Source organism: Pelodiscus sinensis, chromosome 1 (genome assembly GCF_049634645.1).
Source record: "Pelodiscus sinensis isolate JC-2024 chromosome 1, ASM4963464v1, whole genome shotgun sequence".
Lineage (NCBI taxonomy): Eukaryota > Metazoa > Chordata > Testudines > Trionychidae > Pelodiscus > Pelodiscus sinensis.
Genome location: NC_134711.1, coordinates 54,377,599 through 54,405,457, shown reverse-complemented (window position 1 = coordinate 54,405,457; position 27,859 = coordinate 54,377,599). Strand labels below are relative to the sequence as shown.

The following is a 27,859-nucleotide window of genomic DNA, read 5'->3' as shown; positions in this document are numbered from 1 at the left end:
AAGACGTAAGTGAGTGCTCAATTAAACACCACAAATAGTCTCACTGCATAAAGTTAAGCAGTTAGTAAGTCTTTGCAGGATCAAGGTCTAAGCAAGGTCCTGAAGCTGTGAACCTGTATAATTAATGCAACATTACATTTGAGATTTTAATGTAATTTTATGTGAGTTAACAGTCAATTGACTGTTTTCTGCCCTCCATACCTGGCAGTATCCTCCCAGAAACTGCTGATTAAACTAACCCATGGCATAAAACTTTCAAATAGGAATCAGAGATGTATGTCATCTGGTAAATTATCATCCAAATTGCAATAATGAAATACAACAGTTTTTCCATACCATAGGCATATGCATGCCAGGAGGACAAAAAGTAGTGCCATAACAGAAAGAATAGCTTTAGGGAAACCTTTGCCCTGTAACTGATACTGCTGCGGAAGACAGCCAAAACATGAGATCATATCTGGTGTTTTCATCAAATACTTTGGCAACTAATTAACTCTGTGGCATATCTGAATCCAATCTACCCAAGCATATTCAATGTACCTATCACTGCAATTACTAAGCACAACTATCAGAAAGTCGAGAAGCGTTTTCCATTTTATGACTTGACTTGGTTCCGTCCTCTAACTCTCTCGTTAGATCTCTACCGCCCCTTAAATTGCACCTGTGCTGTGGTCTGCTGCTGCTGCCAATGGAGACCCTTGGCAAAATGTCAGGCTCAGCAGACAAGCGGGCTCAAGGAGCGAGGTTTTAACCAATCCGTGTGAGTCATTTAACGAAAAGCCCTTCCGTTGATGTGCGCGGCGGTCACCTCCATGGCAAGGCAAAGGCAGTGCCCGAGAGGGGCTGCGGTGCGTCCTTGGGCATTATCCGCCTCGGGGGCACTGAACTCCGCACGGCAGCCCCCAGCGGTCCCCGCGAGGCCTGGCGGGCTCCCTAGCGTCGCAGCAGCTGAGCTATGGCCTGCGGGCCGGGGCCAGACACCCCCCCGCGCGCTCAGCGCGCCCCAATCCCGGGCAAAACGCCGCTTCGCTCTGGCCCGCCCGCTCGGGTCGAGGGGGGCGGGGCGGGCGGCCCTGGGCGGGAACCGGACCCCCCGGAACCGGCTCGCGGCGCCGGGCCCGCCCGGAAGGAGCCGGTGAGCTCCCGGCCGCTGAGTGGCGAGGGCGCGTCACGTGCGTGTCCCGGGCCAGCCTGACCCTCCCGCCCAGCCCGCCGGTTGCTGGCGGAGACGCGGACAGACGGACGGACACAGCCCCGGCGCCATCGCAACATGTCCCACCAAACCGGCATCCAAGGTACCGGCCCGGGGCTCCCCCGCGCCTCTTCCGCGGTTCCTGCCCGCCCGCGGGGCGCCCCGGGTCCCGTCTCCCCCAGCGCCTGCACCGCCGCTAGGGCTCCCTAATGCCCCATCTCTTCAGTCCCTGCGCCGCTCCCTAGGGCTTCCCTGGTGCCCACCAGTCCTGGGGCTCTCCCGTGTCCCCTTTCCCCCGCCACTGCACCGTCCCCTGGTGCCCACCACTCCTTACACTGCCCTGGGCTCTTGAGCGTCCCTTCCTGTGTTCCTGGTGCCCCTTTCACCACCTCAACCCCTGCTGGGCCCAGGCTCCCCAGTAGCCCTTCCTCTCCTCCCCACAGTTCCTCCCTTCCCCTCTACCCCAGCCTATACACACCCGCTCTATGGAACCGCACATTGTTCGTCTCCCCAGCTTCTACACTGCTCCTTCCTCTTTTCAAGCTAAGCCTCATCCCACTCTAGGGCTTTGTCTACACTGCAGAGCTTTTGTGCAAGAAGCCTTTTGCTGAAGAGTTCTTGCACAAAAACTGCTTGCACAAAAGGTGTCCAGACCTCAGAGTGCATCGCAAAAGTGATGTGCTTTTGCGCAAGAGAGCGTCCACACTGCATGGACACTCTTGCGCAAGAAAGCTCTGATTGCCATTGACCTGTGCTTTTTCTGATAGGGGTTTCTTGCACAAAAACCCCTCCGGAATGTCCACACATGCCTTTTTTGCACAAAAGGTGTAGCGCAAAAAGGAGTTATTCCTCATGGGTAGAAGAATAACTCTACCAGCAAAAGCCCTCTGTTCTGTTGATTTTCTTGCGTAAAAACGCATTTGAAGTGTGGATGCTCTGCTGGTGTTTGCATGAAAAACGGCTGGTTTTTGCACAAAAACCTTGTAGTGTAGACATAGCCTAGGACTTTTTAACTGCCCCTGCTCTCTTGGGGCATTGAACTGCCTGGTCTTCCCTTCCTTCTCCAAACCATGAAATTGCCCCCTTCTTCTGCCTCTTCCTTTCTGAGTTAGAAACTAGAGCAAGCTCCCCCTTTCCTGTCTGTGTTAACAAGCCACCTAGTTCCTGACTGTGGCCCTTGGATCTTCTGTTACCCTGTGCTGCTCTAGAGCATCCAGCTATGATTTATTAGCAGTATTTTTGTGGGACAAGGTGAAGAACAGTAGGGCACAACAATTTTGTAAATGATTGTACCATATAGCTGGAAGGAGGAGAATAGAAAGGCAAGGTTGGAAGCATCCTGAGAAGTGGTCATGTCTAGCCCTTTGCACTGAGTAGGACCAGATAAATCTAGGCTCTCCCTTACAGGTGTTTGAGATGGCTGGGAAATGATTACATGTTTTAGGTGTAATCTGATGATTTAGAAGAGATGGGGAATTATAGCTTCTCTGCTCCTTCCTTGTACCCCATATAAATCTATTATTTGCTCCATTTTGGAGTAAATTTGAGTGTGTGGTTGTGGCTTATACTATATTAACTGGATGTATTACTTTAAAACCTATTTTGCAGTTACTTACTGTATCCAGTGTGCATTAATGAGATGGTCAGAGTATTTGACTCTCTCTCGTTTTGAGGAATTTTGTTTTCTGCTTTAAAAAAAATACAAGCTAGTTTTGATGTTGCTTTTATTTAATTCCATGCTGGAACATGGGATAGGAAAACTTAATGAGATCAAATTCATATCTTTGATACAGGCATCAATCTTAATCTGCCTGCTATCTGATTTTGGTCTGCATGGGACACAGTCACATTTCATCATGACCTCACAACATTTGAGGTTGTTGTATTGCAACTTTGGTCAATACAAAATCTTACTTTACATACCACTAACCATATTTCTCAACTCTCTTTTTATCACTATCCTATTCCTAAAAGATATCCCCCAGTTAAACCATAAATTTCTAGTCTAGCTGCAGGAAACACTTACTGGAATTCTGTGACCCTGTGTTATGTAGATCAGACTAGATGATCATATAATAGTCCTTTTGGGCCTTAAAAAGCTATTAACCCTAATTAGAAAAAGTATAAATGACCTGGTGGCAAAAATGCTGCTGTGCATTCAGGTCTTGTCTCCTTTTATTACTTCAAGCGGTACAAATGTACTACTGATAGTGCAGTGGTGAGAAATTTCAAGAAAATGCACAGTTTAGACGCCAGTACAAAACTAGTTACATGTTTTGCTATCATTTTGGTGCATAGGTTTAATCCTGGAAAAGAAGCAGCAGATAACATTTTTAGGGGAGGGGAAAAACAATTCTTAGGAAGATGAGTGAATGTATCTTTCTTTGAGGGGAAAGAGAATTTCTGGAAAGGGGAAAGACAAAGAAAACTTGGTAGCATATTATATAGAGCTGATGTTAGTCCTTGGGGAAGGGGAAGAAATTAGTCTAATTAGTTGTGTGTTGGGTTGATAATGGGAAGAAATAAAGGCTCCCTGTACCAAAAATTTGAAGAGTAGAAGATAATCTCAACCACTGATGAAAATTAACAGAAGCATTTATACATGAACATGGATGATAGTATAGTAAGACACAGCATATGTACCTCTCTGTTTGATGTGGGCATGTGACTAAATGAAGACTTTATGGGTTTTTTTCTGTTTGATAGACTTTTATTTTGCTGTCACTACGGTATATATCGTGGGTTTACTTGGGAAACCAACATGCACAGTTCTGTAGTAAGTCTTATAACTAAATTCACTTAAATTCAAATATATTCAATAGAGTTGCTAAGACTAAAATAATCCTTACAGGTCCACACACAATTCTTTAACACGCTTTTATAAATGAGTTTGCTCTTTCTTTTGTTTAAATAGTAGTTTAAGAGTGCGGATAGGGCTATAGAAAAATAATAGCAATAGTAGAAATGTTGGAATTCCACTGTTTATCTTGATGGGGTAGATTTGAAACCTAATTATGATTACTAACCCCAGTATATTAATCACTTCACTTTTGAAAATGGAACCACAAGCATCCAGTCTGCATTTTCGACTGTTGCAGATTTCATTTTAAAAGGGGGGTTTATACTCCAGTTATAAACAAATCTGAATTTCTTGGTGGAAGAAGTGGAGTAACAGACCTTCTCCTACTCCGTTCCTAGGGCCCAGTAGACTGTGCTTGGCAATGAAGGATGACAGCAACTAAATACAGTACTGGCTTTTCACTTTCAGCAATTAGGAGGCAATGCTTCATTGATTTACTTGCAGTTTGCATTTTGAAAGTTATTTTCACAATCATTAGGGCTTTCAGAGAGGTTTTCAAAGGTGTCTTAACTTAGTGACTGTCAAACTGCGTTTAGTGCCTCAAAAAAACCCTCCCTGTCAACTCCTTTTTTAAATGCACATGTATTTTAGTTTGTATATACAACGTAGATGGTAGAGCACAAGGAAAAAAACACTCCAGGGGAATAAAGCTGTCCCAGTTCAATCCCAAATCCTGCTGGTACACCAAACATCCTGGATGGTCTAATCAATTAATTCATTTACAAAAATGAAAAAATGTGACTTTGCAAAGTATATTTGAGTTTGTAAAAAGCAACAAATAAGCGCTACAAAGGAAATTAGAGGTTAAATCAGATGATTTATTCTAAACTTGTCCTATTATGACAGGTGAGAGACTGAAAGTTGTTATCAGAGGCATACATGTGGGAGGTAGATATGAAAGATGAAAGGGGAGCTTCATCAGTAGTACTCAGGGACTTTAGGAAAAGCAAACAACCAAATGCTAAAAATATCCACATGTATGCTTTTTGCGATTTTCTTTCGCACATCATTTTTCATTGTATCTAGTGAATAAGCAGTTTATAAATTTGAAAATTATATACATGAGTTTGTAGGAATCCTGAAGCTATTGCTTCAAGAAATGTAACATAAATCCATCTCCATGGAGTATTCAGTGAAACCTAAGAATGATGACGTAAATATCAGCATTGTTAACTGTTTCATTGCTGAGTAAGGTACATAAGAAAGAGAGATGACTGTTCAGATAGGGTTGCCAGCTCTCCAGAACTGGATTAAATATTAAAGAATTAAAGATTAATCTTTAATTAAAGATTGCGACGAAACCTAGGATAATCTATCTAGCCAAAACTGGCAATCCAGACCTTCGTAAGATAATGTGAGTGGAGCACAAGTAGTGAATGGAAATTGGGGAAATATAAACAGTTACAGTATTTGTTTTCAATCTGACCTTCTGGTAAAGGTGCAGCTGAATGGTTTAGGACTAATCTCTTTTTACAATCACATGAACAAGTGTACTTTAAGCATACACATGGCTTAAATAAGTGAATGCATTAATTAATATATATATTTTTTCTTTTCCAGCTAGTGGAGATGTTAAAGATACCTTTGCCAGAGCAAGATATGGACAGTACAGGATTTTAAAAATAGCTATTGAAAATGGTTAGTTATATTTTAATATATATCTTTACTCGCAATATGAAAAAAGAATGAGAAATAAAGAACACACAAACCTGACCATTGCTAGGATCTACCATATTCTGAAGATGGGATTGAATTTCATTGACACTTCAGTGTTTTCCAGTATTTTTATATTGGAAAAAATAGTTGTCATTTCATGTCAGAATAAGCAGTGTTGTTTGGTTGTCAGAAATCTCAAGGGATTGAAACAATTTATGAAAACAGTTAAAAAGGAGAAATGGGTAAAGAGTGTTATGAATATTTGTGTACTTTTATTTGTTTGCTTTTACTCAAGATTTTAACACTGACACAAAGCCTTACGGATGAATTTTAAATGTTCCTGCAACTACAGTAATATAGTGTATAACCCCCATCCTGCAAGAAGTATAGCTAACTATCCTCAGTTCTCATGCTCAAATAACTAGATATTTTTCATTGACAATAATTTTATGAAATACATGGAACTTTGATATTTTGTGGCAAATATGCAAAGCTACATAGTCCAAATATGGCATTCACAAGTTTTTTTATTTTAAATTAAATTATAGCCATTAGCTTTTTAAACAAAGCTTGTTGGCTTTAAGTCCATAGTTGAATCAAACTGTTTGAAACGTTGCATAACTTACTGCATAGCTAAGCACAACCAGACTTTTTAGTTTGTTCTCAGAGCTCAGGCATCAGAGCAGTTTTGAAAGGGCTGTAAGCTGCAGAAACATTTTTGGTATTTCAATGTAAATGAGTCTGCTCTGACCACTCTACATGTCATTTTTGGGTAGGGTCCCACCATTGCAATAACCCTGCTATAGATCCATACCACTGAAATAAGCAACAGTAGATATTCTAGTGTAGGCAGGGCAATATGGTAGGGTTTTTCCAGGTGAGGATAGCAAATATTGACCTGCTGTATACCATTTGAATTTAATTGATATTGGCAAGGTACAATGCAACAAGGTATTGAGGCAATAAGTAGGGAGTATCTTCCACTGGGAATTTAACACTCAGTGTGTAAATACAAAAAGTGGAAACAAAAAACAGCATTATGTTGTTCTGGACACTCGGAACTGAGAAGCCCCTATGCTACAGGTAATTTTCTCACTAAGCTTCCTTTTTCCAGCAATGCGTGTGGGGATTGTGCCTATTTCTTCAAGTGAAGGATAACATTGGAGTTCTCTGTCCCTCTTGTATAGACCAGTAACCTTTAAAAATAATATTTTTTCAAATTCATTGACCCTGTTTCAAGAGGTAGGAAGGTGTTAGGCATCCTTATGGTGCAATCTCCATCCTCCACTGAGAATAATTCACCAGTTTTTCCTTTCTTGTTCTTCAAATGAGTTCTGAGCTTTTGTTTGTCTTTGATTACACCTTGCTAAATTTACATGGGAGATATGGTCAGTCAGTCAGACAGAACTAGATTCCTTTATCTAAAGAAAACCTTTTGTCAATGCCCCCTCACAAGCCTTGTTTAAAAACATTTTACACTGAGAAACACTGGGCTAGCCCATATGCAATTTTAGTTCTGCAGTCTGCCCTGCAATCCAAGTCAGCTGACCCTGGCCTACTATGACTATGCTCTGGGTCATTTTTTCCAGTGTTGATGTACCTATGCATATATGCACAGGTCTGTTGCAACTCTGATCTCAGTTGGGGCATTTAGGTACAATAAATAATAATGTTCTCAGGACAACATCCTGGCTTCCCATGAACTTGTCTTTTATATAGAAAGAAAAACAGAATTGTCTGTTGATTTTCTTTACATAGCATTACATACATATTAGTTTCTATTCAAACCAGATTTATTTTAAGTGAAAATCCCTTCCACATCTACTTAATAGTCTTTGTTCTGAAGATGTTGCAGGCCAACAATAAAAGGGCTGTGTCTACATTGGCATCCCTTTACGGAAAAGGGATGCTAATGAGACACATCGCAATTGCAAATCCGCGGGGGATGTAAATATCCCCCGCGGCATTTGCATTTACATGGCTGCCGCTTTTTTCCGGCTTGCGGATAAAAGTAGGAATAAGAGATCCTCCGGAAAAGGGCTTATTTTCTGGAGAATCACGTCTAGACTGGCGCTTTTCTCCGGCTTATCCCCAAGCCGGAAAAAAGCGGCAGCCATGTAAATGCAAATGCCGCGGGGGATATTTACATCCCCCGCGGATTTGCAATTGCGATGTGTCTCATTAGTATCCCTTTTCCGGAAAGGGATGCCAATGTAGACACAGCCAAGGAGACTAACCGGTGGATATTATATTATATTCTAGTATTGAAGAGTTGAAGCAATGTAGGCCCTGATCCTACAGTTGTGTGTATAACTATTTCTACATGGAGTACTATTGTTTTCCATTCTCATGGATAGATCTTTGCAGAATTAAGTCACATGTATCTTTAATTGCAAAAGCTCGATGTTTCAAACCACTGTACTTACCTACAGTTTGTTTTTTGTTTATAGAGCAGCTTGTAGTGGGATCCTCCAGGCAGCCTGCTGAATCATGGGAAAAGGATTATGATTCCTTTATTCTTCCCCTTCTTGAAGACAAACAACCATGTTATATATTATACAGATTAGATTCTCAGAATGCTCAGGGATATGAATGGATCTTTATTGCGTGGTCACCAGATCATTCTCATGTAAGTAATATTACTATCTTTGTGTTTGGAAAAAAGTAAAAAAGTTAACATCTGAAGGCCACCCAATCTAAATTCTAGGTGAGTAGGAGCTGGCAGTGTTTTGGTTCTGGAAGGATGTGGGCAAGCATCTTGAAATTTATTTGATGCTGATTTAGGAATTGTATTATTAGTTTAGCCAATTTTAGCAAGAAATTATGCTCTGGAGACTGGCACTCTACAAATACAGTGGATAAATGAGTAGGCTAGTTGGCCTGTCTCAGGATTAGGTTGTGGAAAAGAAAAGGACAAGAGAAAACTGGGTAACTGAGGAAGTCCAGAACTGAAAAGATTACAGTCTACTTCATGCTAATTGAAATAAAAGGTTTCATCAAATATTAGATGTATTTATTTGAAGTCTAAATTTTTATTTCCTTAATTAAATTCAAGAAGGAATGCTCCATCTTTTTAGAAGCATTTAGCTATAAAGTAAACAAGAACTTCAATATTTTCTTTGATACAGATATCTCTTCCTCAAAAAGTCATTTCCTTTAACTCTTCTTAAATTCCATTCTAGTCAGGAAGGAAAATCGGATTGACAAGGCTGATTTATGGAGCTGTTTCTATTTGTTAGGCAGCTGCCTGTGATTAATACTACTTTTACAAGCTCTAGTACTTTTTTAAATATTTGTTTTTCTTAAGTGCATCTAAATACTGAAATGGAATAGACCAGTTATTTTTTTTATTCTGTGTGTGGTTATAACAGTTGTTCAGAGCCATCATTGAACCAAAACAGGGATCAATGGGATAGTTATAGACTGTTCTGTCTGTATGTCTCTTTTTTATAATAAAGTCAGTTGCTTCCATCAGTGTTGGGAGCAGCAACAACAGAATCTAGAACATTTTTTAAAAAAAGATGTTACTATGTAATTGGTAACTTCTGCAAACAACCCCCAATACTGTGAAAATGACCTTAACAGTTGCAATTTAGAATCACTTTAATTGGGTTGTTGTAAAACATTTCTCATTATTGAACATCAAACATTGTTTGGACATCTCTCTTCAAATAGTTAATAGTATCTCAAATTATCTCATTCCAAAGCTCATTGTAGTACATAGTATAAAGTATTTCTATTATTATGAAATATAGCTTCCAAATGTAACTGTTGTTCTTCTTGTAACTTATTTTGCTTAAAGAAATATTTTAGAAGTCGAGTAATAGTTTTAGCATACACACTAGCTTTCCTGTACATAAACAAATCAAAAGCAATTATTTTTGCAACATAACAGGTTCGTCAAAAAATGTTGTATGCAGCAACACGGGCAACACTAAAGAAAGAATTTGGAGGTGGTCACATTAAAGATGAAGTATTTGGAACAACAAAGGTATTTTTTTAATGTCCACATATATGTTGTTTTTCAGGAATAATACAATTATATGGGTTAAATTGTATAGTAAATATTTAAAATAATAATTTAAATATAAAACTTCCTTTATTTAGAAAGAGAACAGCAGTATAAAATATGTAAAAAACCAGCAGTTCTATTTTAAGAATCTTTTCATTTTCTATTCCTTTTATGGTTTGTTTTGAGGCTGTCTAGTTTTTCTGCCTAAATATTATAAAGGATAAACAATCAATCATCTCTAGGAACAGATGGAGGATCTTCAAGTTTTTAAATTATTTGCCTAAGATTGTGCTCTAGAATTTCAGATTTCATCTTGATAGAGAGAGAGAGATGGTTGTTTTTTCTTCGAAATTTACATGAAATACTCAGATACGTACATGATTCTCAACGTTGGTGTATGTGGATATGTAGGTGATGTATGCCTTTGAGAAAGCTATTTGAGGCTTCTCCATATATCAAGAGCTCCAGATTTTCCAATCCTGCATTTATGTGCTAGAGCATAGGTTCCCAAACTTGGGGGCATGAAGAAATTCCAGGGAGGGCGCGAGGTGACCTAGCCTCCTCCCCCCCATCAATAGCCTCTCTTCTCTCTCTTCCTCCTCCCCACCCCCCCCCCCCCCCCAAAAAAAAAAGGGAGCCTGCTCTGTCTGGTGTGTTTAAAAAAAATTTTTTTTCAGAAAATACAATGTGAAATGTCTGGTGTATTCTGTTTTTCCTGTCTCAGATGTCTGCCTGAACACGCTCGAGCTGTCTGGGGCGAGGGAGGATAGAGCATCCCAGGCAGATTTTAAAATGGCCACATTAAAAGGGCAATGCCTGCTCTGCTCTTAAAAGGGCAGTTTTGGAGGGGTGGAGGGAGGGGAGTCAACAACTTTTCCCCTATAGTACCGGCAGCCTTTTTTATACTCTGTCCCGGGAATTAAAGTGGCTGCTGCTGCTTTTTGGCCCCGGTCAGTTTTTGTTTTTGTTGGGTTTTTTGGGGTTTTTTTTGCACAACAAGTATTGCTGCTATCTTGTTTTGGGGGGCATGAGGGTTTCTCAAAAATCAAAAAGGGGCATGATGCTGAAAAGTTTGAGAACCACTGTGTTAGAGTGAGGACAGTGTTCAAGTAATGGTAGATCTTCTTCTACAATTTAGGCCCCGTGAATTCTGATAATCTGTCAGGCTGCCACAAAGCCCTATGCCTTTCAAGGCTTTCCTTTTGCCCTTTGTCGACAGATGTAAGAGCTCATATTGCAACTGAAGTGCTCTTCCTGCACAGATGATACCTTGAGAGGAAGAAAAATCATTTTGCCTTGTAATTCTGCTTCTCTGAAGGAATCATCTTGCATGATTCTCACTCACAAATCCTTTACAGTTTGGACGTTACTATTTAGAGGTGTCCTCTTTGTGCACTTTTGCAAAAGATCTTTATGCCTCAAAAAGGATTTATACAGATATTATTTTGTGTAGAGAGCAATTCATGTGGCCAAATACTCAAAAGAATTGTTATTTACCTTAGAACATCTTGAAGAACCACAGTTATTGTATCTGTGTGGACCCCACAATTCACTTCCATCCTTGCTTCTTCAGTCTTTTTTAGCTGTTAATCTGGATTAGTGAAGAACTGAGAGATAGCTCTGGCTACTCTACTCTCATGTGGAAAGACCATAAGGATATGGAAGGGATCCTTAAGGAATCCATTTTGAGACACTTGGAAGAGAGGAAAGTGATTAGCTGGGCTCAACAAATAATGCAGTCTACTCACCCGTGGCGAGTAGATTGCAACCCGGAAGAGCTGGGTTCAGGCAATCTGTGCATGCGCAGATCGCCAGACAGCGCAGCTGGCAAGCCTTGGTGATTAGGAATAGTCAGCATGGATTCACAAAGGGAAAGTCGTGCCTGACCAATCTGATTAGCTTCTATGATGAGGTAACTGGCTCTGTGGATGTGGGAAAGTCAGTGGATGTGATATACCTTGACTTTAGCAAGGCTTTTGATACGGTCTCCGACAATATTCTTGTCAGCAAGTTAAGGGAATGTGGATTGGATAAATGGACAGGAAGATGGATAGAAGGCCGGGCCCAGCGGGTAGTGATCAACGGCTCAATGTCAGGATGGCGGTCGGTTTCTAGCGGAGTGCTCCAAGGTTCGGTTCTAGGACCAGTTTTGTTCAATATCTTTATTAATGACCTGGATGAGGAGATGGATTGCACCCTCAGCAGGTTTGCAGATGACACTAAGCTAGGGGGAGAGGTAGATACCCTTGAGGGCAGAGATAGGGTCCAGAGTGACACAGACAAATTGGAGGATTGGGCCACAAGAAATCTGATGAGGTTCAGCAAGGAGAAGGGCAGAGTCCTGCACTTGGGACGGAAGAATCCCAAGCATTGTTACAGGCTGGGGACCAACCAGCTAATTAGCAGTTCTGCAGAAAAAGACCTGGGGGTTACAGTGGATGAGAAGCTAGATATGAGTCAACAGTGTGCCCTTGTAGCCAAGAAGGCTAATGCCATTTTAGGTTGCATTAAGAGGAATATTGCCAGCAGATCCAGAGATGTCATTATTCCCCTTTATTCGGCTCTGGTGAGGCCACATCTGGAGTATTGTGTCCAGTTCTGGGCCCCCCACTACAAAAAGGTTGTGGACACATTGGAGAGGGTCCAGCGGAGGGCAACCAAAATGATTAGGGAGTTGGAGCATATGACCTATGAAGAGAGGCTGAGGGAGTTGGGTCTGTTTAGTCTGCAGAAGCGAAGAGTGATGGGGGGGATTTGATAGCAGCCTTCAACTTCCTGAAGGGAGGTTCCAAAGAGGATGGAGAGAGGCTGTTCTCAGTAGTGACAGATGGCAAAACAAGGAGCAGTGGTCTCAAGTTGAAGTCAGAGAGGTCCAGGTTGGATATTAGGAAAAACTATTTCACTAGGAGGGTGGTAAAGCACTGGAATGGGTTACCTAGGGGTGTGTCTAGACTACATGCCTCCGTCGACGGAGGCATGTAGATTAGCCAGATCGGAAGAGGGAAATGAAGCCGCGATTAAAATAATCGCGGCTTCATTTAAATTTAAATGGCTGCCCCGATCTGCCGATCAGCTGTTTGTCGGCAGATCGGGGCAGTCTGGACGCGATGCGCCGACAAAGAAGCCTTTCTTGATCGACACAGGTAAACCTGGTTTCACGAGGCATACCTGTGTCGATCAAGAAAGGCTTCTTTGTCGGCGCATCGCGTCCAGACTGCCCCGATCTGCCGACAAACAGCTGATCGGCAGATCGGGGCAGCCATTTAAATTTAAATGAAGCCGCGATTATTTTAATCGCGGCTTCATTTCCCTCTTCCGATCTGGCTAATCTACATGCCTCCGTCGACGGAGGCATGTAGTCTAGACACACCCTAGGGAAGTAGTGGAGTCTCCATCGCTAGAGGTGTTTAAGTCTCGGCTTGACAAAGCCCTGGCTGGGTTGATTTAGTTGGGATTGGCCCTGCCTAGAGCAGGGGCCTGGACTTGATGACCTTCTGAGGTCTCTTTCAGCTCTATGATTCTATGATCTACAGAACACTGTTGCTCAGAGATTGTGATCTCACACTCGTGAGGTGAATGCATACTTAGAGTGAGATCCACACAGATCAGACATTTAAAAAAAAATCCCACCAAATACTTTAAGGTAAATGAACTGTTCGTTCCCTTTCTTCCTTCTGAGTATTAAGTATCTTCAAAGAAAACTTTTTAACGAAGAATCATTGATGGCAAATACTGTTTGTGTTTTCAGGATGATGTTTCATTGAATGGATACAAAAAATACTTGATATCACAGTCCTCACCTGCCCCTCTGACTACAGCAGAAGAGGAACTTCGACAAATTAAGATTAATGAGGTACAACATTGTCTGTGGGATGAGTGGAGGATTCTTGAAGTATTGGTGGAGGAAACTGACAGGAGGGGGGAAGCAAACCAAATGATTGAAAAGCTTCAGAAAGTTTGATGGGTGGGATATGAACTAAGGTTAGGCATTTGAGTAGTTCAAACAATTGGCCAATTGACCAGTCAAATAATGCAAAAATGATCCGGTATTTTAAAGTACTAACTTACTAGCATGGTAACAAAAAAGAGTAAGATTTGGTGGCCTTCAGTAGGCCTAGCCTTAGACAGATACTTGGGCCTAATTACAAAAAACAAGTTACTTAACTTTGTGTTTTTCTGAGGTAAAAATAACTAACAACAAAAAATAAGTTATAATAAATGACTCCTGTTACTTTTTATAGTAACGTTAGGTTAGCATTTCAGTGTGAGTATTGTTAGAAAAGAACAATGAAATTAAACATAAAATAAAAATATAGCAAATATAAAAGGAAAAAGTAATTTTAAAATGCACTTATACTAAGTAGACAGCAGTCCAACCCTTTAAAAAGTTTAGTGGTGGTGCATGTTTTCTCTGCGTTGTAGGAGGAATTTTAACGACAGTGGTACTTTTCCATACTTCCTTCTGAGTTGATCTCTGTTTTAATAAGTGCAGGGGGGAAGTCTTTAAGGCAGATAATTCTTTTTTAAACCTGTTTAATGTGGTTTGTAAACCATTATATACATTGATTGCATGATACACACAAATAAAGATACACACACACTCTAGTTTTAAAAGATACCAGCAAATCACAATGCTCAGTTTTCAATTATTTCATCTTTTTGTCCCAACAGCTGAAATTGGCATTTAGTGAGTGATCGAGACTTCTAGGTAGGATTGCATATAGGCTGACGCCTACATTAGGACATTCTTGCAGGAATATTTGACAGTTTGACTGGAGTCAACTGATTGTGACTAGTCAATACTGGCTTGCTAAGCCCAAGCATGAAGAATATCACATTTTCAGTTACTAACTGGAATGTAAATGCATACCTTAACACATACAGTGTGTGTGATCTTGCATTGCTCCAAATACTTCATCCTTTTCATTTCCTGTTTTGTATTGTTTTGGATTTTTAAACTTGAATGTTGCATTGAGTTCAGTTTGTAAATTTAACATTAACAACTTCTCTTCATTTGGAATCAGATCTAAACCTTTTAATGCTGTACTTGGGTGGTGAACATAAATCAGCCACTGGAAAATGCTTTTGTGGCTTTGGCCAATATAGTCTATATAAATAAGCTGCTAAGATAAATTCTGATCAGTTAGCTATGGAAAATGAAACTCAGGAGCAGTGAATTCAGTTCATTTCCACAATGGTTCTTCTCTGAAAATGACTCTGTGCCCTGGTCTTCTCTAGGTAGGTCGAAATAACAAGTAGAGCATCCATACTACCAAGCCTGTTGTTTCTAAATAAGGGGTTGTTTTTTTCAAAATAACTCCTGCTTTCCATGGGGAATAATGCTTATTTCAACATAGCAGTACTATGGATGCTCCATTGCTGCTATTTTGAAATAACTACTCCCCAGAGTCATAGAGCCCAGGAATCACTGGGGAGTAAAGTTCAAGTAGCACCTCCACATTAAGGGACCTTGCCTCCAACTAATTCCAAGGCTTCCCTGTAGTGTGGAAACACTATTTTGAAATATATGCAGCCCCCGACTTGCAATTTGTTTCCGGGGAAGTGTCTCAAGTTGGGGACGTCGTAACTGGAACTCTCATTTATGATAGGTGCCATGCGCTGTTGTAAATGCAGGGCGAGGATGTAAGTTGGGGGGGGGGGGGGGAGGCTGGCCCCTTCCGCACTTACAATCCCCCACACTTACAACCATTTTTGTAACTCGGGCGTTTGGAAGTTGGTGGTTTCCTGTAGTTACTTTGGGAGTGGTTATTTCAAAATAATTCCCTAGTGTATTCATGCCCTATGTGACCTCATTGGTTCCACCTCCCTAGGCTTTTGATGGGGTCCAAATCAACTCTGCACTTTTCTTATAAAAAAAAGGATTTTTTTTAATTGTCAACCAGCACTAGGATTTTACTTTGACTATCAAAGTCAAGCTGTTTTTTCTTCCTAGTTTATACAGAGACACCAGTATTAAAGATTCTGAAACTGCAGATTAACTAATTACTCTGTTAATACTTCAGCACTGCAGAGAGAATAGTTATGGGGCACTGATATTAAAAAACAGGAAATTGTATGTTTTCGAAAAGTAAGTAGATGTAACTATGGAAACATAAATTAAACAGAGCCATTGTGTAAGGTGATGCCATTTTAATCACTTTTTAAAATCTGTCAGCTCCTGAATGCAGAATGAAATAGTACTTACCCTGAGTCTTAATCTGTGAGAGAACTTTGAAGATTTTAGATTATAATCTGAATTGATTTATATTAATTCCAGGTGCAAGTGGAAGTTGGTGTGGATACGAAGCATCAGACACTACAGGGGGTAGCATTCCCTTTGACCAAGGAAGCTATCCAGGCTTTGGAAAAACTGAAAAATAAACAACTCAACTATGTGCAACTGGCAAGTAAAAAAATAAGTGTATTCAAGTTATTTTATAGAGTACAATTATGAAATAACTATTTAAATTGTGTGGTCTTATCTGTTTTCTCATATCACGGTCTCTGGTTACATGGCTCACTGTATCTGCTCTAATTTGTGTTTAACAGGAAATTGATATACAGAATGAAACTATTGTTTTGGCCAACACACTCCATACTGAACTTAAAGATTTGCCAAACAGGATTCCAAAGGATTCAGCACGCTATCATTTTTTCCTTTATAAACATTCCCATGAAGGAGATTACTTGGAATCCATAGGTATGAGAATTCCTATCTGTGAAATTTCATTTTTTCATTTTCTGTAACTTAAAAGTAATCTTTAAGATGGGGAAGAGGATATTTAAAAGATAAAAGTTTCAGCATAGTGTCAGTGCTCAAGACTTTCAGAAGTGATCAGGGCCAGCCCTAGCATGAGGTGAACTGAGGCGGCCGCCTCAGGTGCCAGACGTTGGGGGGGGGGGGGGTGCTACTAGGACTCAGTGTAGAAAATTGTCTGCTGCTGGTGCGTATGTATTCTCTCTGCTCTAGATACACAGAGATGGTAGAGTGCTTTGCTAGAGGAAGGAGAGCTTAAGAGACCTTTCAAAGTTTTGGCCCAAGTGAGGGGCATGGGGACATCATTTGAGCTCCCTGCCTCAGGTGCCAAAATGTTGTGGACTGGCCCTGGAAGTGATTTTCAGTGCCCTTGTGTGTTAAACATTAAAATGGATTTTTTTGAAAGTGCTAAGTGCACTCTGAAAATAAGCACTGTTTAGTGTTTCTCCAGTTGGACAGCCAAAACTATTGGTTACTTGAAAATATTGGCCAATATCTTTCCATTCATTGATGACTTGTTATTTTACATTGTAATGAATGATGTATAGTGGTATTATTTCATCCTTTTCAGACTTCATGTTAGATTTTGTTCAACACGTCTGTAACAAGCTATCATTTTAACAGGATCTTACGTTTTCCTTCTGCAGTGTTTATCTACTCTATGCCTGGGTATACGTGCAGTATTCGAGAACGGATGCTATACTCTAGTTGCAAGAACCCACTGTTAGAAATCGTAGAAAGACAACTGTGGATGCAGATAATTAGAAAGGTAAGCATAATAGAGGTCTGTGGAGTGAGGGAATGATGTTAATTTCCTTCATCTCTAATTTTACTTTGAGTATACCTGAATTGTTTTGGTTAATGTATAGCCAATTGCTTACAATTGCCAGTCAATATTGGAAACCAAATAACCAAGCTGAGCCAATTTATTGTTGATAGAAAAAACAGTGTGGTACAAAAAAGGAAGAGTTTAATACATCACCAGTTCTTGCTACATGTTCAGTTATTTCACAGAATGGGTGATACCAAAATACATCCCCTAAAACTACCTCTCTTTATAATAGACATGCTTACAAGTAAGAGGCACTTTCCAGAGTAAAATTCCCCAACAATCTTGTTTTATTTGTACCGTGGTATACCCCTCCTATCTCTTATCTTCAAACACTGTATTTCATGAGTGGACCTTTCCTCTTATCCCATGAAAACTTACTTTATTTAAGAGCCCTTTTTGAGTCAGGCCTTGTCAAAGGCCTTCTGGATATCTAAGTACACTATCTCCACTGGCGCCCCTTTGTCCACATGCTTGTTGATCCCCCTAAAAGAACTCTAGTAAATAGTAAATTAGTAAGGCATTATTTCCCTTTCAGAAACCATGTAGACTTCCCCCAACAAATTATGTGTCTGACAAGTCTATTCTTAACTATAGTTTCAACTAATTTGCCTGGTACTGACATCAGATTTACCGGTTTGTAATTGCCAGGAGTACCTCTAGAGATCTTGTTAAATACTGGCATCATATTAGCTATCTTCCAGTCATTAGGTACAAAAGCTGATTTTAAGGATAGGTTACAAACCACAGTTAATAGTTCCGGAATTTCACATGTGCGTTTTCAGAACTCTTGGGTGAATGTCATCTGGTCCCAGTGACTTGTTACTATTAAGTTTATCAATTAATTCCAAAACCTCCTCTAATTACACTTCAATCTGTGACAATTCCTCAGATTTGTCACCTACAAAGGACGAATCAGGTTTGGGAATCTTCCTAACATCCTTAGCCGTGAAGACTGAAGCAAAGAATTCATTTAGTTTCTCCACAATGACTTTATCATCTTTAAGTGCTCCTATCATCCAGGGGCCCCACTGGTAGTTTAGCAGGCTTCCTGCTTCTGATGTACTTAAACATTTTATTACCTTTTGAGGTTTTGGCTAGCTATTCTTCAAACTCCTTTTTGGCTTTTCTTATTACATTTTTAGACTTAATTTGGCAGTGTTTATGCTCCTTTCTATTTACCTCACTAGGATTTGACTTCCACTTTTTAAAAGATGCCTTTTTGTCTTTCACTGCTTTTTTTTTTTTTTTTTTTTTTTTTTTTTTTTTACATGGTTGTTAAGCTACGGTGACTCTTTTTTAGTTCTTTTACTGTGGGGTTTTTTTAATTTGGGGTATACATTTAAGTCGGGCCTCTATTATGGTATCTTTGAAAAGTGTCCATGAAGCTTGCAGGGATTTTACTTTAGTCACTCTACCTTTTAATTTCTATTTAACTTACCTTCTCATTTTTGCATAGTTCCCCTTTCTGAAAGTAAATGCCACAGTCTTGGGCTGCTGAGGTGTTCTTCCTATCATAGGAATGTTAAATGTTGTTCTATTATGGTCACTATTTCCAAGTGATCCTGTTACCGTTACCTCTTGGACCAGATCCTGCGCTCCACTCAGGAGTAAATCGAGAATTGCCCTTGTGGGTTCCTGTACCAGCTGCTCCAAGAAGCAGTCATTTAAGGTATCAAGAAATTTTGTATCTGCATTTAATCCTGAGGTGACGTACCCAGTCAATATGAATATAGTTGAAATCCCCCACTGTTCTTGAGTTCTTTATTTTTATAGCCTCTCTAATCTTCCTTAATATTTCATAGTCACTATCACTGTCCTGGTCAGGTGGTCAGTAATACCACTACTGCTATATTCTTATTATTAGAACATGGAATTACTATCCATAGAGATTCTTTGGAAAATGTTGGTTCATTTAAGATTTTTACTTCATTTGATTCTACATTTTTTTCACTTATAGTGCCACTTCCCTACCAGCATAACTTATTCTGTCCTTCCAATATATTTTGTACCTGGTATGACTGTCCCATTGATTGTCTTCATTCCACCAAGTTCTGTGATCCTACTATATCAATATTGTCCTTTAATACAAGGCATTTTAGTTCACCCATCTTATTATTTAGACTTCTAGTATTTGTGTATAAGCGCTTTAAAAATTTCACTATTTAGCGGTCTGCCATTACTTGATGTGTTTCAATGGCACTCTTTTTCATGTGATTATCTCATCTGATTTTACCCATATTTTATCTTCCATCTTCTCCTTCTACTAGAACACAGAGAATCTCTATTAATAGATACTACCTTAAGAGATGTTTCTGTCCAATCCATGTGCTCCTCCACTCCCTTTAGACAGAGGCTGCGCCGGCATCCATGGACCAGAGTCTGTCCATGGTGAGCCTGGACCTGTCTCAGATAGATGTTGCTGTGCAGCAGCCTCTCCTGCCTCTTTCCTCGCCCCCCCACTGCTGCCTCAGAGTGGGGAGGGGAATGCGTGTAGACAACAAGATTAACCAATTAGTCTAGGCTAATTGGTTAATTGTATAGTCATCTACACATTGATATCCCTAATCCTTAGTGGTTTTTAAGTCCTAACTTGACAAAGACCTGGCTGGGATGGTTTAGTTGGGATTGGTCCTTTTAGCAGGGGATTGGATTCGATGACCACCTGACATCTCTTCCAACCTTATGATTCTGAGATTCTAGTTACTAATATATATCATATTCATACCATAGCCATACCAAATGCTGCCTGAATGTATTGGTTAAGAATGGTTTGTGAGGTCAAGCAAAAATGTTAGGGCTGTCAATTAATTGCAGTTAATGCATGTGAATAATGCAAAACTAACTAGATTTAAAAAAAGTCATGATTAATCACAATGTTAATTGTCCCTTTAAGCAATATAGAATACCAATTTACATTTATTCTAAATATTCTTGGTATTTTGCTTATTTTTCAAATACATTTATTTCAGCTACAACACATGTATAGAGTTAACTTTATATTTTTATAACAAATATTGGCACTGTAATAAATATAAATAAAAGATATAGTATTTTTCAATTCGTTTAATAAAAATCCACTCAGTCCTACTTCTTGTTCAGCCAGTCAATAAGATAAACATGTTTGTTTATATCTACAGCATATAATTCTGCCAATTTCATATTTACAGTATCACCTGAAAGTGAGAAGATGCCTGCATGTCACTGTTGTAGCCAGCATTGCAAGATTTCTCAGATATGCTAAACATTCCTATGCCCCTTCAGACTTCTATTTGTAGCTATTTATAAGTTGCACTTTCATGATAAAGTGCATTTTAAAAAACTATTCTTCTAAACACAAAATCCATTGGTTTTATTGTATGAATTTAGATCTCTGAAAAATTCTTCCACCCTGTACCACTGAGCATTTTGAATTTCCTGGTACATCAAACATGCCCAGTAAGAGACGGCTTGGCTGCAAGAGGTCAAACAAATCTTCAAGAAAAACTAGTCATTTTAAAGGTCATGTCAGGCCATTACTTAATTTTAAAGAACGGAGAGCATATTGACCTCTATCTGAGAGAGATACACAAAGTTATTTGACATAGCTTCAACAGTGCAATGGAAGAGAATATTTGGTTAATATTAATCCTGCCATGTTTTAACACTGAAATGTGATCCACAGAAACAAAATTAAAAAGCTCTCCTCCATTTGTAGCTGCTGCAGTTTAAGAATGTAACCTCATAGAATGCAGTCATTTGAATGCCCGAAGTATCAGTTCTTGAGTTTAGAAGCAATTCTTTCTTTATAAGAAAGGCATGCACTTACTTACAAATCCTAGTAAGCACTAATTTACGTGTGAGAAAGATAGCAATTAAAGTTAGAGTCATTGCCTAAAATTGTTTGTTTCCTTCCAGGCACGTTGTGTTTTAATGCTTTTATAGATTAAGATTTTAATGTATTATAGTTTCTTCTGTCGCTGTACAGTTACTCTGAGCTGCATTAGGCTGCAAATCATTCAGGCCACTTTACTCTCTTCAGGGAAAGGAACGTGCATGTTGGTTACATTTACAAATACTATTTTTAAAACTTTTTAAATAGGTAAAATGACTCAACTTTAAATAGAAAAATGTAAGAACTGATAGCATGAGGATTGTAGGATTTCTTTCAATGAGATATATTGCACATTTGTGTTTATACTCTTGAAAAAAATGGTGAAGCTAACCCACAAACTGCATACCAGTAAGGGTCTGACAAACTCAAAAACAAATGTAAGTTTTGTTCAGTTTTGTAGAGGGCACTGGCCATGAATTAAGGGTCAATATTTCACCTTGAACATTGAACTTACTTGCTTGTATTTTTAGTGGTTCAGTAAATATAAACTCACAGGTAAGGTGTATTTCATTATTTTGATTCACTCTTATCCGTGTTTGCAGATTGAAATAGATAATGGTGATGAGTTAACTCCTGACTTCCTTTATGAAGAAGTTCATCCAAAACATCATGCACACAAACAAAACTTTGCTAAGCCAAAAGGTCCTGCAGGAAAAAGGGGAATCCGAAGACTAATTAGGGGTCCTGCAGAGACTGAAACACCTACTGATTAAAATCCATAACTTTCACTGGTGGTAATGACAATAAGAGATGAAAAATTCCAATCATTCTACACTGATATGCTAGAAATAAGCCTTCTTTTTCCACAGCACTTATCTTGCTCTGATATTTTAGAATTTATATTGTCCACATACTGTGGAAGTGTTGTTAATCAGTTCAAAACTAGGAAAAAAAATGTTGTTAACTAATTGCTATACACTTTGTCAACTTCTCCTGATTTCTGTACTGTATATTGATTCCCTGTAATCTGCAGTCATTTCTTACTATTGGGTTAAATGCCACTGTGGGGCTAGATTTGCAAACATTACTCTCAGTAGTTGCCTGTTGAAACCAGTGAGACTACTTATATTAGTAAAGATTTGCAGGAGTGGATTCTGTGGTAGCGCTCCAAATAAGACTTTTTTTTTTTTTTTTTTTTTGCTTGCAGTCATCATGAAGCAAAACATTTCATTGTATGTAATGTCTATCTCTGAAGGTTTTTCAAAAAGAGATGAATGAAACTAGTATACCTGATGCAAATGTTCAGGAATAGCTAGAATATTTTTCACAGAGAGAATTTGCTGATTGAAAATAATTTCTAGTTTTGTGGAACTGTCATTTAAAGAAATTGAATGTAAAAAACACTAGAATTGTTCATACTTTTATACTTAAACTGTTAAATACTGTATGATCAGGTAACACACTACAAGTTTACACCAGTCGGTGCATTTAGTCAATTATGAAGCTGCTGAATAATCACTATACAAAGATATTTCTAAATCATGCTGTTAAACTATCATCTGTACACTCAGATACAAAATTGTTTAATACTAAATCACAATACTAAATCAGTTCTTAGGAGAAAACAAATTGGTTACAAATGGTTTCACAAAGCATTTGTCATTTCTACTGCTATGTAATGAATTAAAGGTATTATTATGGTAGTGATTTTTTTCGTAGAATGTTTGAAATTTCATAGCAGGAACATTTACAAAACCTACTTTAAAAAAACAACTCTGGCAGAGCCTTAATACTTTCATATTGGTCCTTTTACTGTTTCCTCCCTCTTTCCCTTCCCCTCCCCCCCAAAAAAATCAGCTACAGTTGCTTAAAGTAGAGTGATCTGTTCAATAGGAATAGCAAAAACACATTTCAGAATAAGTAGGTAAAAATAAAGTATCAGAAGTGAATTACAGTAAATTCTGGATGACCTTAAATAATTAACACGTGCTTAATTGCAACAAGTGATCCAGTGAGCAAAATATATTCTTAATAATGGCACTTGTTTTGTTTTTTTAAAAGGGTTCTCAGGTCTTGACTCATTTCATAATATATCGTAGGTGTTGGGCCTGTACACTGACAGATGGCAACATCACAATTATGCTTACTCCATGGGGAATGTACTTTAATCTCATTTTCTGGGGAGATAATTCTTTGACACTAATACTACCTGGGGTGATTTTACTTTAGCTCCACCTATTATTTGCAATATTAACAATGACATGTTACCTAATCTCTTGAGACTGCACTGAACAATCTGAAGACTACAATAGAGATTTTCAAGTCTATTTTATACAGCAATAAAATTTTACATTTGTTATATTTTTTAAAAATTGTATATATTGTACTGTTCAAAATATTTCTCTGATCTTCAGTTAATCGCCTTCCTTGATGCTTTGATCTTCTTTTGTCTCTCTTGCAAGTGACTTTATACCAAGAGGTGTAGTAAGAGGGTTTTTTCCTTCCATCTGCACCTATCAGACACTCATGTTTTAGTTTAACCACAACGTATCTGTACAGTATGTAAAATGAATCACTATAAAATTACTAAGTGTTCAATTAAAATAATTGAATAAGGAGCTACTTCATGTTCCCAACTCCATTTTTAAAAAGTGTAAAGTTAGAGCCTTATGAAGAAAAAGCATTGCTACAAACAAAACTTTAGAAACACCCTTCAGTAGTGAAAAAGTTTTCTTACTGTTTCTGTCAGAAACTTTATCAGCCTGTACTTGTGGCTCAATTGACTTGTGCCTTTTTAAACTTTTACTTTTGAAGTGGGAATATTAAAGGCCTTATAGTTTTAGTCTTACATTTTTTGATAATGATCAATACTAGTAGGATATATGTAAAAATTATTACACTGCAGTTCTAACTGGGTGAGGGTTAGAAATTTAAATATAATTTTTAAATTAAAATAGTCGGACTAGCTATAGTAATCCAGGACTCAATCAAATAGAACAGATCATATGATCTGTTGATCCTTGCAACTTTCTGAAATCTGTAGCTTCATTACTGTAGCCTACCCGGGGTCCTGCTACAAAAAGACAGAAAAACATAATTCTTCTTCAGTTTCGTCAAGGAATTTTACAGCTTGTGAGAATTATCAAAATAAATGCTGCTTTGTACCACTTGATACTCTCTATAGGTCCTTTCTCTACCCGTTGATCCCATGTTGTAGGTCTGCAGGAATTTGTTCATAGCTTTTGTGACCAATATTACAAATGCATGCAATAGCTGTGAGGACCATTTTGCTTTAAGTGTATGAGAGGTCTATGCAATACATGGGCCAGAAATTGTATGCAGCTCTAATGGGTGAGAGTTGTCACAGGTCTGCCAGGAATTGAAAATAGGGAGTTATTAAGGTGAATCATTGTTTGCAAACACCTCCAGAGAGGTACCACTCCTTGGGAGGCTTGGGTCACACTAGAAACCAACAGCCAAAAAAGTGCTTTTTGAAATAAAAAGGCTGATTTAAAACTGACTTTGGTCCCCAGAAAGGTGGGTGACTTCTGCTAAACTTTAGCACCTGCATAGGAACTTGGCTTTTTAAAATGTTTTACTGTGTAATACTTTTTAAGAATAAATGTGATTGCTGAGAGAGACACTGGGTGGTAACTGGTAACAGCTAGCTATAGGCTGTTCATAGCCACTGGACAGAAAATATAGCAGAGGCATGGACCTTTAGACAAACTGACTTACTAGGAACATCACAATGTAAGGCAGGCAGCTATGCAGGCTTAAACCCCTGGTCAGTAGGGAGAGAAATGGATGATATTAAAGATCCATGGAGGGAGATATGAATTGACATGATCATCCATAAATCAGGAGGTAAGGGCTTCTGGGTGGGGAGAGAACTGGCTTCTCCACCTGCAGGGTGGGTAGGCTAGACTGTTGTCCCCATTGCTTAATCAGACAACTGCTTATGAGCTCCTTGTCACAATCACCTAATGGGCTGTTCTGGTGCCCACCCAAAGCCAGACCATGTCAGACTGTAGCCTTTCATGTCAACTGATGGTCAGCAGGCACTGTGTAGTCTGTCCAATATACAGCAACATGCAAGGTGGGGTGTAACTGCACTTTCCTTCCACACTCCAACCCAGAAAAACAAAGCTGCTTACAATATTGGAATAGGAAGCTGCCATAAACAGCAATGGAGTAGAATAGGGCCTTATGCTATGCTTACTGAAATATTCACCATATTATCTAATCTGTCATATATGGACACTAGACAAAGGCACCTACTAGCATCTGGTTAATACTTTGTCAGTCAATGCTTAGAAGCAGCGCACAATTAGGGCATTAATAAAAGCCTGGACTGTTGTTCCTTGAAATGTTACTGGTCATTTGATGGTTGAATGAATCTTTTTTTAAATGTTGTTTGCCTTCATAAAGCACATGGGGAAAGATGTAGCTGCTAGAACAAATGAATGTCTGGACTAACTCCTCAAATCCTCCCTCTCCCCTTTAGTAGATTTGTTGCCAGAAAAACACAGATGAGCAAGTGATAAATTACACTGCAAAAGCTTATTTCAAAAGTAACATGGGAAAAATGAGATTTTTACATTCACTTGTGTTAGTTTATATAATGAATCAAGCTGTTAATATCATTTGTGCTATGTAGGCATTGGATTAAATCTAAAAATCATTAAAATATTGATTATGGAAACTTATCTCCAGTATATATGTATTGAATGTAACATTTTCAAACATTTCAGTTAAATAAGCCTGTCTTTCCTGTATTTTGTAAATTTCAATTTATCAATAAAGATGAAGTTTTGGTTCAGTGTTTGTGAGGGTTTTCTATATTAAATTTCAGCAGGAATTCACATTACAAAATTATCATACACAAGTACATACCTGTAAACATATGTTTAGAAACAGCACAGAATAAAAACATTGTTAGGGGAGAGAGGTGCTGATTGGAAACAATCCTCCAGTTTGGTTGTGTCGATAATGACATAGCTACATTACTGCTCTGAAGAGCTTTACTAGAGTTTTAGTGTTTGTTTATGCTTGAAATACTACAGAGGCACAGCTGCACTATTCTAGGCTTCAGTATAGATACTACCAGTGCTGATTCTCCCATCACTGTGGGAAGCCTTCTTCCTGGGAAGTGGCAGCTAGGTCAGTAGAACAATTCTTCCACCAACTGAGCACTGTCTATAGCTAAGGTTTGGTTTAACTGTGGCCAAGTATGCAGCTAACCCCCCGTGCATCGACACAGCTATGTAGACAGAAGACTACTTCTGTCGATACAATTAATGCTGTCCAGGAAAGTCGTGTTCCTACAAAGACAGAAAAAGCCTGTCAGTGTAGATGTATCTGCACTATGAGGCTATGGCAACATAAACATGCTGCTATTTTATAGTATGTCTACCGTGCAATAACATACCTGCATCTGACTTGTATCAGTTGACTTGGGCTCATGGAGCTGTCAGATTGCAGTGCAGATGTCTAAGCTCCAGATGGGGCTCTGGGACCCCATAAAAAGGAGGATCCCAGAGCTTGGGTGCCAACCCAGACATGTACGCTGTGAATTTAGTCCCATAGCCTGAGTCCCATGAGCCCAAGTCAGGGGATATAGGTCAACTCTTAAGAGTTCATTGAACTTTAACCATACCCATAATGCAGAGATATTCTAAGAGTTACATTTAGTTTCTGCTTTGAGAGGCAGATAAGACAGTGAAATTTCACTTTAAATCAGTGAAATGTCTGCAAAATATTTAGTCTTTTAGCACCTGAGCTACCATGATCTAAAGTACCTCAGGTGCATGGGCTCAAACACAGAAAAATAAATCTCAAAGCATGAATGTTTTAGGTACAATAAGCATTAGTGTTAACTAACACTGGCCTTCCACTCTTGTCATTCTCATGTGAAAATGGACACAGTTGTGCTCAACTTAAAAACAACAGGTTAGTATAATTCACAAGTGCATCCTGTCTTCTGTCAGATGCTTTATCATTTACTGCTTGAAGGTCATAGAAATACTTACAAAAAGGAAGGTGTATTAACCGTTTGATCATCATTTCTCTTGTTTTGAAGTAACATCAATAATAAGATGTAGTTTTAGATTATTCTGTTTTCCAATTTCTTGTAACTATTATGATACTCAAAGTAAAAATGTTTTCTACAGTTATGTCAAAATGCAAATATATCTAATTAAAGGTTAACATTCTAAAGGCTTTCAGTATCTATTGGTAACTAATGTTTGTTCACACAGTAATTCGCCCATGTCCAAAATATCCATGTTAGATGCGGGGGGGGGGGGGAGGTAGCATAAGAACAGCTGTTACTCTTTAACTGTACTTTGAATATACCAGGCATGTCCAAAGTCCGGCCCGCGGGCCAACTGCAGCCTGTGTTCCAGTTTAATACGGCCCCACAGGTAATTTGGCAATATCTATCTTTTATGGCCCCCAACGAATCCATATGTGTTGAGATGAATACATTGTAAAATCTCAGTTAATGTCAGTTGGTCTAAATCAGTTATAAATATATTTGGACACAACATATATACTTGGTGTTATGTTCCTGTTCATATTTTTTGAACTTAAAAGTTGACAACCTTTATTACCAGTAATATGTATTGTACTTTACAATGTTCCTGACATATTTCAGCTTCCTGGATTTTTTTTTCATCTGGCCTTCAGATATGAAAGGCAGAGTGATTTAACACCTGTTTAGATTTGTCATCCATGT

The 27,859-nt window shown here is 38.8% G+C and overlaps 1 protein-coding gene across 3 annotated transcripts; it reads left to right on the top strand.

Annotated features, from left to right (window-relative positions):
* The first annotated feature begins 716 nt into the window (after positions 1-716).
* Positions 717-25,942, top strand: TWF1 (twinfilin actin binding protein 1). 3 transcript variants are annotated; one of them, XM_075930326.1, is made up of 10 exons: positions 1,234-1,295; positions 3,899-3,968; positions 5,613-5,690; positions 8,159-8,337; positions 9,604-9,699; positions 13,469-13,573; positions 15,998-16,123; positions 16,270-16,420; positions 17,125-17,246; positions 21,723-25,942. In XM_075930326.1, exons 5-10 carry the CDS (start codon positions 9,616-9,618, stop codon positions 21,891-21,893), a joined length of 759 nt encoding a protein of 252 aa, XP_075786441.1. In that variant the 5' UTR covers positions 1,234-1,295; positions 3,899-3,968; positions 5,613-5,690; positions 8,159-8,337; positions 9,604-9,615; the 3' UTR covers positions 21,894-25,942. The 3 variants fall into 3 exon arrangements, with proteins under 3 accessions (XP_075786448.1, XP_075786438.1, XP_075786441.1); XM_075930333.1 differs by lacking the exons at positions 1,234-1,295; positions 3,899-3,968 and adding an exon at positions 717-760; XM_075930323.1 differs by lacking the exon at positions 3,899-3,968 and having other exon boundaries at positions 850-1,295.
* The last annotated feature ends 1,917 nt before the right edge of the window (positions 25,943-27,859 follow it).